This window comes from Rhinolophus hipposideros (assembly GCF_964194185.1).
Source record: "Rhinolophus hipposideros genome assembly, chromosome: 25".
Lineage (NCBI taxonomy): Eukaryota > Metazoa > Chordata > Mammalia > Chiroptera > Rhinolophidae > Rhinolophus > Rhinolophus hipposideros.
The window spans coordinates 14,608,586-14,621,363 of NC_138071.1; the positions used below are offsets into that span (position 1 = coordinate 14,608,586).

Genomic DNA, 12,778 nt, shown 5'->3' on the forward strand with positions numbered 1-12,778 from the left:
AGGATGGCTACTGTCCCTACCATTCTACCACAGCTCCTGTGGCCAACATCAGAGATCCCCTAATTGCCAAGTGTAAGGGCTACTTTTCGGTCTTTAACTTACTTGGCGTTTCTGTGCTATATGATATTGTTATATGGCCCCATCTTCTTCAGTTTCCACTCCTTTGACTTCAGTGCTATTCCACTCCTTTGACTTCAGTGCTATCTCTCTCCCTGGTTCTTCACTGACACGTGGATCATTCCTGTCAGTCCCTTAAACACTGTATTCCCCAGGATTCCCTCTTCCCAATCTATAGGTTCTCTGTGGGCCAAACACTTAGGTTTAATTCCATTTATATGCTTCTGATTTCTAAGTAGTGAACTCCAGCCCTGCCTTCTCCCAGCTCAGACGTATATTTTCACTCATTCAACAGATATTTAAGGAACAACTATTGTGTGCCAGGCAGGAGTACAATGCAGACAAGGTCCCTGTCTTATGTTCCTATAAGTGTGCTAGAAATAAATAAGCCAATGCAATAATTACAGATACTGATCTACTGGGCGAAGAGAACATATTGAACAAGTGCACCTACTTTCACTTCCTTCCAAAGCCTCAGTGAAACCCCACTGAAAAAAATGTATTTTAAGGACATAATGCCCCCCAAAACGTAGAGTGGGAGAAGTGATAGCAATGGATTTCTGAAGTCTAGAAAGCACACCAAGTGAAAACGACTTGATGGACTCAAGAAACATCAAAGGGAGAGGCAAGAACAATTCTTGAAAGTCTGAGGAATCGAGAGCCCCAGGCACCTCCAAAGAAGGGAATAAAAGGACAGTAGCTGAAACATGGAAGAATGGCTGAAGGCAGAGTGAGCAGCAGTTGGATCTCCCGTACCTCGGGGTGATTGCCTCTTCCCCTCCCGTAACAGATATCTACAGATTTATTCCCTGGAAAGGGTTTCTGAACTGGGAGATCTCCAGACACAGGGAAAAGTGGGGATATCATTACTGAAAATAGAGATATTAAGTAAATGATGCGTACTAATGTTGAGAGTTAGCCCTTATCCCTAATTCCTGCAGGAATTCAACTAGGCTTTTACTCTCAGGAGAGTGGGGTCTCTGAGGAAAATGACCGCCTGAGTGGAAAGAGCTAAAAGTACAGACTAGGATCAGCAAGTCCCTCCCCCAAAATTCTTGTGTTGAAGCCCTGATCCCCAATGCAACTGTTTTGGAGATAGGGTCTTGAGGAGGTCATTAAAGTTAAATGAGGTCATAAGGGTGGGGCACAGATCCAATAAGATTAGTGTCCTTTATAAAAAGAGACACTAAAGAACTTGGTCCCTTTCCACATGTGTACACAGAAAGAAGTCATGTGAGCTCACAGCCAGAAGGCAGCCATCTGCAAGCTCGGAGAGACCTCTTATCAGAAACCAAGTTGGCCAGCACTTTGATCTTAAGCTTCCCAGCCTCCATAACTTTAAGAAATAAATTTGTTTTTTAAGCCACCCAGTCTGTGGTATTTTGTTAAGATAACTCAAACTTACTAATACCAATATTTCCGACAAAACAAAAAGAAAAATAGCAATATGGAGGAAATAGACTAGGGGAAAAATAGTTTTAAAAACTATTATTAGAGATATGAACACACACATACACACAAAATCTTGTTCAGCCATGTGTCACTTAACAATAGGGATATGTTCTGAGAAAGGCATCGTTAGACAATATTGTTGTGCGAACATCATAGAGTGTACTTATACAAATGTAGATGATATAGCCTACTAAATACCCAGGCTATATGGTATATCACCATCCTATGTACTCAGTTTCTAAAAAAAAAACTAAATGCAAGCTTATTACACAACCCAGCAACTGTACTCCTGGGCATCTATCCCAGAGAAATGAAAATTAACATCACACAAAGAACTGTACCCAAAAGTTCGTATCTTTATGTGGAACAATTCCAAACTGAAAGCAACCAAGATATCCTACAATAGTTGAATGGTTAATTAAACTGTTAGACAGCCACACCACAGAATACTAATCAGCAATAAAAAGGAATGAACCATTGCTACAGGCAACAACTTGGATACATCTCAAAGATGTTATTCTAAGTGAGAAAAAGCCAATCTCAAAAGGTCACATACTGCATGATTCCATTTATGTAACATTTTCAAAATGACAAAATTACAGAAATGGAGAATACATTAGTGGTTGCCAGGGGTTAGGATAATGAGGGGGAAGAAAGTGGATAGGATAATGAGGGGGAAGAAAGTGGATGTGACCGAGAGAGGGTAGTACGAGGGAGATATTGTAGTTCTGTATCTTAATTGCAAATCTACACATTTGGAAATCTCGATTATATAAAATCTACACATGTGATTAAAAGGCCTAGAACTATATATACCTTGCACAAACGCCAATTTTCTGGTTTTGATATTGTACTATACTTACGTAACATATGATCATTGGGGGAAAACGGGTGAAGGGCACATGGGAGTACTTCGGATGTTTTTTGCATATTCCTGCGAATCTGCATTTATTTCAAAATTAAAGTTTTAAAAATGACATTAGAGTCCAAAACAGAGCTCTGAAGAATGAAAAACATGATGGCAGAATTTAAAAACTCAATAGAGTTTTTCATAGAAATAGAACATATAATCCTAAAATTTATATGGGACCATACAAGACCCCGGATAGCCTCAGCAATCTTGAGAAATAAGAACACAGTGGGAGGTATAACAATACCTGACTTCAAAGTATACTACAAGGTTACAATAATCAAAACAGCATGGTCCTGGCATAAAAACAGACACATAGATCAATGGAACAGAATAGAGAGTCCAGAAATAAATCCATGCCTATATGGCCATTTAATCTACGACAATGGAAGCAAGAATGTACGACGGGGTAAAGACAGTCTATTCAGTAAATGGTGCTGGGAAACTTGGACAGACACATGCAAAAAAATAAAGCCGAACCACCTCCTTACACCATATACAAAAATAAATTCAAAATGGCTTAAAGACTTAAATATAAGATCTGAAACCATAAAATACCTAAAAGAAAATATAGGAAGAAACTTCACAGACATTACCCGGAGTAGGATTTTTACAGATATATCTTCTCGCACGAGGGAAGTAAGAGAAAAAATAAACACGTGGGATTATATCAAACTAAAAAGTTTTTTACAGCAAAGGAAACCATCAATAAAACAAAAAGGGATCCTACTGAATGGGAAAAGATATTTGCCCCTGATAAGGGGTTAATATCACAAATCTATAAAAAACTCACTCAACTCAACTCCAAAAAATGGGCAGAGGACTTGAAGAGACATTTTTCTAAAAAGGACATACAGATGGCAAACAGACATTTGAAGAAATGCTCAACCTCACTAAGCATCAGAGAAATGCAAATAAAAACCACAATGAGATACCACCTCACCCCAGTCAAAATGGCTATCATCAATAAATCAACAAACAACAAGTGCTGGCACGAATGTGGAGAAAAGGGAACACTTGTGCACTGTTGGTGGGATTGCAGATTGGTGCAGCCACTATGGAAAACAGTATGGAGGTATCTCAAAAATCTGAAAATGGAACTACCTTATGATCCAGTAATTCCACTCCTAGGTATCTATCCGGAGAAACCCAAAACTCCAATTCAAAAATCTTTATGCACTCCTATGTTTATTGCAGCACTATACACAATAGCCAAGACATGGAAACAACTGAAATGTCCATCGGTAGATGATTGGATTAAGAAACTGTGGTACATTTATACAATGGAGTATTACGCAGCCATAAAGAAGAAAGAAATCTTACCATTTGCAACAACATGGATGGACCTAGAGAACATTATGTTAAGTGAAATAAGTCAGACAGAGAAAGACAAGTACCATATGACCTCACTTATATGCGGAATCTAAAGAAGAGAATTAGTGAATGAACTAATCAGAAACAGTTTTGGAGACAAATAGGAAAAACTGAGGGCGGGGGGGTGGGGATAAGGGGGAAGGTGAGGGGATTAGAAAACAGTCAGTAACCACAACATGGCCACGGGGTTTTGAAAATTAATTTGGGGAACGTAATCAATAATGTTGTAAAGATTTTGTAGGGTATCGGATGGACACGTGTCCCATTTGGGAGACCACCTCAGGGAAGATGTAGATGCCTGATCACTGCACTGTAAACCTGAAGCTGAACAATAATGAACGCCAACTATAATTTTATATATATATGTATACATATGTAAGTATATACTTACAAGAGGCACAGTACAGCATTGGGAGTGGAGACAGTGGAAATGTGATGGCTTGGTGCGATGTCAGAGAGATAATGGATGGGGGGAGGGGAGTCCACAGTGTGAGGGATATAAATGATAAACATCTAAGTATTACTTTGTCTTGTGCACCTGAAACTAATAAATATATATATATATATATCAATAGAAAGATTGGAAGATAAAGTTAAACAAATCCCCCAAAGAGAGAAAAAAGACAAAGAAGTGGAAAACCGGAGATAAAATTTAATAAAATTAGAGAACCTGTCAAATTGAAGCAACATCGGAATAACGAATTCAAGAAAGAGAGGATGGAGAAAATGGGAAGAAGAAAGTCAACAACAAATTAATTCAAGAAAATTTTATAGAACAGAAAGCATGAGTTTCTGGTACCCACCAAAATGAGTGAAAACAGATTCAGAGCAACGAATGTCTCTGAAACAAAATAACACTGGGAACAAAGAGAAGATTCTACCAGCTTCAAGAAAGAAAAAAAGCAAGTCACATATAAAGGAACAGAATGGTTTTGGACTTCTCCACAGCCAACAGTGGATGCTAGAAAGACCACAATACAATGTTTTCAAAATGCTGGTGATTTCCAACCAAGAATTCTATACTCAACCAAACTCTCAGGCAAATAAATGTGGTATAGTAATAGCATTTTTAGACATGCCAACATTTTAGACATAAATAAAAATTTCTTATGCACGCTTTCTCATGAATCTACTGGAAATTGTGCTCCACTAAAACAAGAGAATAAGTTGGATATTGTCATCGAGGACACGAACCTATAATCACACACGGCATCCCTGCTCCTCTCCCCCTACAATCCTTCGATTTTATCCATACTCCTAAACTCCTTAGTATGTCATCAGCACCAATGAGTAGCCCAAGCTGGGAACCTAAGCCATCCGTCACTCATTTCCCCAAGCTAATCATGAAGTCTTGATGATTTTGACCCCCTACATATTTCTCAATTCTGTTCCTAGTTCTGTGGCCTTACTTTAGGTGTATATCCTAATAACCACCCAACCAGTTTCCATGTCCCCAGTTTTGGGCTCCTCAAATGCATTCTCCACAACATACCTCGGCCATCTGCCTACAATGCAAATCTGATCATGTGACTCTTTACTTAACTCCTTAAAAGCTCGAATTTTGAGCGGCAGACAAGACAAGTATGCGGCAGCCAAACTGCCTCTCCCCACACACACGTCGCCCACCTCCGTGACACTCTCCTGCAGAGTCTAAACGCAGCCTCCCAACTTTCTCTGCGTAGCTCATTAAGTATCCACCACGGCAGGAAACAACTTGCAACTCCTGTTCACTACAAAGCCCGAGAACTTGAGCAAGGCACAGAGGGCCTCTCCAGACTTGACTCCCGCCTCTACCGGGTACTGTCCACGCCCACGTTTCACACCTCCTGGGCTTCACGCGTGCTGTTCCATCGGGGCTGCTTCTTCCCCTGGCTAATAACCTTGCCATTCCAGGCCATCTCCATCAGCTGGGTGCTATCTTTGCTCCCTGCTCTTAACATCGGGTTCCCCAACCACATCGCACACGATTCCTGTTTTTGCAAGTCTCCTTCCCTAGACTGAACGTATTCAAGGACAAAGGCCTGGGCTCCTTCTCTGGCACCCACTGCAAGGTGGGAGTCCAGTAAACATCGGTTGAAATTAAATGACCCCAGACGCAGCAGGGCACTAGGGGTGAAACAGCCAAGAAAGTAAGAGGACCTATGGGGACGGGGGGGGGGGGGGAAACTAATGTTACATTTCGTGTCTCCTCCAAACGACTCGGTCCGCTTAATTCCTGCTCTTCCTGGATCCCCCCAGTCAGAGTTTATGGCTCCTTTGGCTTTTGTTCTTTTCGTGTTCAGGGGCTTCCTTCGTCTGTTACGTATGTTTTGCAACCGCCACTCCTAGACTGTACGCCCTTCGAGGGGAGGGCTGCGTCTTACACACGTGGCTCCTCTCAGTGATAAATGCCAGCGTCCGGGAGCACGTGCGGGATGACGGCCTCTCGGGACAAGGCAGCAGCGCGCCGCCACGGCCCCAGGCCCGCCCCGCCTCCCTCCCGGCCGCAGACCCCTCGTCACGCCGGCCGCTTCCCGCCTTCCGGCCGGCGGAAGTCGCCCGCGGCTCTTCCCTGCCCACGTGGAGCCTTTTCCGGTGCGCCCGCCCCCTCCGCCTTTCCGATCCGGACCTGGCCCTCACCTCAGGATTCCCAATGTGCCTCCGGGCAGACATATTTGCTCCAACCGACCACGCTCGGGGTTCTAGCCTCCCGGGTAGCCTCTAACCTTAGCTCCCGACCCCCCACAACCTCGCTCAGCCACATCCCTATAACCTCTTCTCCGATTGGCCTGCTTTCCCCGGCCAGCCAATAGAAACCCCATTTACTATTTCTCGGCTGGGTCCGGGGAGTGCGAGACACCGCTGAATGGTTGCCAGGGGCAACGCGGGACGCCGGCTGCGGAGGCCTTTTGTGTTCTCCGAGGGGCCGCGCAGGCCCCAGCCTTAGCGCGGGAAGAGGGGCGCGGAGGAGGGGCAGGCTGCAGCCTGAGCCCGGGCTGGGGGAAGGGCTCGAGAGCAAGGGGAAAAGCAAGTGTTTCTAGCAAATGTGGAAGAACAAATACGGTACAGCGCACGACCCCCCACCTTAAGGCCATTTCACACATCTGGGCTACCTCTTCGACCATGGGGCATAGGTATGGGACAGGGTTGTTCAGCAAGAAAGGGAATCTGTAGTTTATTATTCTCAGGTTAAGTTATATGCAAATTATGCAAAATGTCATGTGTACATACAGTAATTAGAGTTGCTTTAAAAGCTTTTAGCTGGCTAGAGCACGGCAGCCTTAATTGCAAAGTACACACACCGTTCTGTGATTCATCATTCATTTAACAAATATTTAATAAGCACCTTATGAGAAAAGCTGCAGTAGGTTTTGTGGAGGATGGGAAGATGACTAAAACCCAATCCCGTTGTCATGGAAACCATTGTGACTCCTGCCATCAGCCACCACCTGTTCTTATTCCAGATCTGAAAATTAAGTCCTAGCACCTTTACAAAACAATCACACACACAGTTTGACTTGGCTCCAAAATGTCCCACCAAATCCATCAAAATTATTGTTTCCTTTTACATGGGAGGAACAACACAGTAACCCTTTGTCCTTTGCTCTATGTTGTTTTTCCAGGGAGGGAGAAAGGTTACTCTGAGCTGTTCATATATGCTGGCTCTCTGCCTGTGAATAGTAGAATACATGTGAATGATTTTAGGGTCTGCACAGATGACCCATTCAACACGGTCTCATACGACCTGTCCTCTCAGACATTTCAGCATCCCACCCGTAGTAGGGCCAAACCTTGAACTGTTGTCATTCACAGCTGGTTGACCTCCAGGACTTTCAACTGGCCACAACTGTCTCTTGCACTTTTTTGCCTACTGAGTTTTTTCTGAACTTCCCTAGTGTTCTCCCATCCTTCAGGCTCTCTAAAATTCGCAGTTTCTCACCCCTCCATTAGCATGAAAACGATTTGAGGGGCTGTAAAAAATTGGAAGGGGAGCAGTGGGGAGAACATTTATCTAGAACTTTTACATAGCATGAAGGACACATCACTACCTAGAAAGTGTTTTTACATGGGTGAGCTGTGAGGGTGGGGTGATGATAGAAATTATGGGTAGAATAAACAGGAGAAAGAAAAGAAGAGAGGGAGATAATAAGGGACTAAACTAAGAAGTAGTGAGAAAGAGAGGAAAAGAGATTGAAATACATTTGTTGGTAAAATGAAGTTATTATATACATGGGAAGAGGTAAGAGGTGGAAGGAATAGGAAGGCATCAAGGACAGCTATAATTTTTCTAACTCGGGGGACTGAGTAGATGAATGGTATTGTAGTAATCAAAGAACAATGCAGCATACAGAGAGATTATAGAAATGTGGGTTCTTGTGTCCAACTGTCAGAGATGCCCACCCTGTGTGTTCAGGAATCTGTCACTTAAAAACAGGTTCTCCCGATTCAACCCTTTGAATCTGATGCAAGAGGTCCAAGGGCCACACACCTTGAGAGATTGTGCTCTAGAGGAACCTCCATTTTCCTTCACATTTTGCCTCAATGGAGTCCTCCAGAAGCTTAAAGCTATAAATCAAAAGGCTTTTAATGTCATGAGTTTCTTTTTGGAATTCCTTTTGGATCCTGCCATAGCAAAACTATATAGCATCAGAATTAAAACAAGGTTCTTAACTTCCAATATGAAAAATACGTAAATAGCACCAAAAAATGAGTCACAGAAGAAAAACATTTGATAAACATATGAAGAAATGCCCAACTACTAATGAAAAAATACAAAACCAAACAGCTAGGTCCCATTTTTCAACTACCAAATGGACAACTCTCATTTTTAATGATACTACTCAGTGTCATGTTCATACATTGTTAGTATGCATAAAAGGAAGTATGACCATTTTGCAAAGTAATTTGTAAGTGAGTATTGAAAAACCCTCAGATCTTAATATTCTGAGAATTCCTCCTAAGGAAATAATCAGAGAGATGTACAAAGATTACGGCCACAGATGTTTAATGGAATCTTATTTAAAATGATGAAAAATTGAAACAACCCAATTGTTCATCAGTAAAATGATTAAATTAAATGATGACATATTAATAAAAAGTAATATTATGGAACCATTAAAAAAGTATGTTTCAAGGAATACCCTGTTTACCCGAAAACAAGACCTAGCCAGACAATCAGCTCTAATTCATCTTTTGGAGAAAAATTAATATAAGACCCGGTCTTATTTTACTATAATGTAAGACCGGGTCTATAATATATAATATAATTAATATAATATAATATAATATAATATAATATAATATACCGGGTCTTATATTAATTTTTGCTCCAAAAGACGCATTAGAATTGGTTGTCCGGTTAGGTCTTATTTTCAGGGAAACATGGTATTTAAGGCAATGGAGAGCTGATATAGTAAATAGAAAAAGCTGGAAACAATTTTTTATTTAATCCTGATTTGGTGGGATAAAAATAGGTATTGAGAAAAAATTTTTCTTTTAATATTTAAAATGTAAACCATCTCTGAATTATGGAATATGGATATTTGTTTTATTCTTTACACTTTTGTGTATTTTTCAGGTTTTCTTCAGTGACTATGAATTAATTTTATACCCTAATGAAAACATTTGTCCTCTAAGAAACAAAAAACCTGATTCTAACGTCAGCCTGAAAATTGTCTGTGGTTTGTCTGGGCTGATTTAGACCTAAGCTGAAATCTGTGTAATTCTGCTATTTAAAGTACTGCAGCTCTCCCGTTCTTGGCAGTAAAAGACTCTCCAAGCACTTGAGTAAGATCCTTGCAATCAGAGTCGTAATTGCTAAGAGGTTCAATCTTTGTTTGTAAGAGAAGAAGTTCTGATTCTTTTCTTTAAAAGTTCCTACTTCCACTGATTAATCTTATTTTTCATGAAGTTAGAAGTGCTCTTGTGAACTTCCATTTGTTTGATGTCTTCTTTTTAACCCTGTATGTGTTCCAAAAATCTTTAGTCTCAAAAGCAGAGTTGGTGGGAGTCCCAGATACATAGGTAAGTGCGGCCAATTTAAGGGCAGTTCGTGTTTTAGGTGCTCCTGTGCTTGGTCAGTGAGCATTTAGGTATCAAGCAGTCAGGTCCTCTTCTGAGCCTAAAACTCTTTGGACCCTCCTTCATCCTGAATCCACCTTCTTGTCCAGCACACGCCGTTCAATTAGCTCTCCATCCCCTCATCCTCGGCTCTCAGCCTGATTTCCTGATCAGAGCCCAGCACTTAAAAAAAGAGTCATAACGAATAAGCCAATAACGGAGAGAAAATGGATTAATAAAAATACTCAGTTATTCCAAAGCAGGTAGAAAAAAAAAGGATAAAGACTAAATAGGACAAATAGAAAATGAATAGCAAAATATTCCAATTATATCCAACCATATCAACACTTAATTATAAATGGTCTAAACCAAGAGCGTAGACTATGGTTCTCAGCTCAAATCTAGCTTGCTGGCTGTTTTTGTAAAATAAGTTGTATTGGAATTGAATCATTATGTTAGTCACGTGAAAATAATATATCAGTTATATCTCAACTTAAAAAAAAAAGAAAAAGAAGAAAAACCAAAAAAGTGAAGAAGCATCCAGCTGAGTCTCAATCAACTAAAAAATTATGAAAAATAATAAAATAGTTGTTTTAAGCTAAAAAAAGTTTTGTTGAAACAGTCATACCTATTAATTTATGTATTGTCTATGGCTTCTTTCTTACTACAATGGCACAATTGAGCAGTTCCAACAGAGACTGGATAACTTGCAAAGCCTAAAATATTTACTACGTGGCCCTTTACAGAAAAAAGTTGCCAACCTTTGGTAATACCTCAATTAAAAGGCAAAGATTGTCAGATTGGATGAAGAAAACTGACCTTGTTATCTACAAGAAATGTACTTTAAATACAAAAATATTTATTGGTTGAAAGCAAATGAATGTAAAAAACTATACCATACAAACACTAATGAAACAAAGGAGAGGAAAGTCTGTTCAACAAATGGTGTTGAGAAAACTGGACATGCATACATGAAATAATAAAGTTGGACCTTATACCATATACAAAAATGAACTCAAAGTGGATTAAAACCGAAATGTAAGAGCTAAAACTGTAAAACTCTTAGGAGAAACATAGAGATAAATCTTCTTGATTTTGGAATTGGCAATTATTTCTTAAATATAACAACAAAAGGTTAGGCAACAACAACAAAAATAATACATTGGACTTCATCAAAATTAAAAACATTTGTGTTTTGAAGAACACTATCAAGAGAATAAAAAGGCAACCTGTAGAATGTGAGAAAATATCTGCAAATCATGTATCTGACATGAGATTAATATCCAGAATATATAAAGAATTCCTAAAACTCAACAACAAAAAAATCACTTCAAAAAATCTGCAAAGGACTTAAATAATAGTGTTTCCAAAGAAGGTATACAAATGGCCAATAAGCCCATGAAAAATGCTCATTAGAGAAACACAAATCAAAACGACAATGAGCTACCACTTCATACACAGTATGACGGCTATTATGTAAAAACAACAAAAACAACAACAACCAGAAACAAAGTATTAGTGAAGATGTGGAGAAATTGGAACCCTGGCGCATTGCTGCTAGGAATGCAAATGGTGGAGCTGCTGTGGAAAACAGTTTAGCACTTTCTCAAAAACATAAACATAGAATTACCACTCCTAGATATATACCACTCCTAGATATAAATCCGGGACTTCAACAAATACTTACACACCAATATTCACAACAACGTTATTCACATTAGCCAAGAGGTAGAAAAGCCCAAATGTTCATCAACTGATGAATGGATAAACAAAATATGGTATATACACACTTAGAAATGTTTAAAATGATAAACTTCACATTATGTATATTTTACCACAATAAAGAAAAAGCTGGACGAGCTATCTTAATTTCAGACAAAGAAGACTTCAGAACTCTTCAGTGATTCTCTATAGTCTTAGGGTCAAAGTCTATATTTTTTTAGCATGACACACTAAACCTATCAAATTCTGTTCTCTGCCTGTCATCTCAGTTTAATCTCTTACCATGGTAAGTAATCTATAGCCATTCTGAAGTACAGAATGGCTTCAAATACGCCATGTTGTCTCTTGCCTCTTGCCTCTGAGTCTCCGTGCTTGCTATTTTTTTCTGGGTGCAAAGTTGTTGTCTCACTCTTCACCTGGCTGTCTTTTGAGATCAAGATGGAAATCACCTTTTTCTGGGAGCCTTCCCCAACTAACCCCTCCCCACATCCCGGACTTCTGGAGGTATTCTTTCTAAATGTCTCTACAACAATTTGTGTCTATTACCCTGTATTATAATGGGTGGTTTTCTTTTCTGCCTCCTTCACTGCCCTATCAGTGAAGGCAGGGATACCATATCCCATTCTTTATATTCCTAGTCCCTAATATGGAGCCTGGCGTATGGTAGGCAGACAATACATATTTGTCAAATGAATCAAATCTTGTGACAGTTCTCATGAAGGCACATGGGAGATTAAAACAAGGGAAATCTCCCCCTTTATCACACTGGTCAGTTTCAACCCTTTTCCTCCTGCTCTCTAGTGTATCAGTACATAGGGTATAATGGTGAGGTATCCCCCAAACTGATAAATAATATTATCCCGTGATCATTAAACTAGTGAAATCCACACACAATGGATGTGATTAAATGTCTGCAAATGTCATCCTAAGAAACAGGATGTAGCAGTGCCTGGAAATTTAATCAAGGCATGACGGAATGTGGAGGAAAGCTGTAACCTAATCAATGGCATTAACAGCTGAAGAAAGAATATGTGAGCAGAAGGGGGGTGGTCTGTAGGGAGTGCTGAAAAGTGGAGCCAAGGAACAAACATTTGTCATTATGTCTCCAGCCCTGTCAAGGGAAAGAGTTGTTTTTTGACCATTGACACAAATATGCAGTTCACC

The 12,778-nt window shown here is 40.0% G+C and overlaps 1 protein-coding gene across 3 annotated transcripts in view; it reads right to left on the bottom strand.

Annotated features, from left to right (window-relative positions):
• The window catches only part of CEP41 (centrosomal protein 41), a 42,162-nt gene extending 35,562 nt beyond the window's left edge, over positions 1–6,600 (bottom strand). Inside the window, exon 1 of one of the 3 annotated variants that reach the window (XM_081038728.1) lies at positions 6,473–6,600. In XM_081038728.1, the coding sequence (XP_080894854.1) occupies positions 6,473–6,505 (33 nt within the window). In that variant the 5' untranslated portion in view covers positions 6,506–6,600. Of the gene's footprint in view, positions 1–6,029; positions 6,390–6,472 lie in introns of those variants that run through there. The other 2 variants (XM_081038729.1, XM_081038730.1) reach the window with 2 other exon arrangements.
• Positions 6,601–12,778: the final 6,178 nt, after the last annotated feature.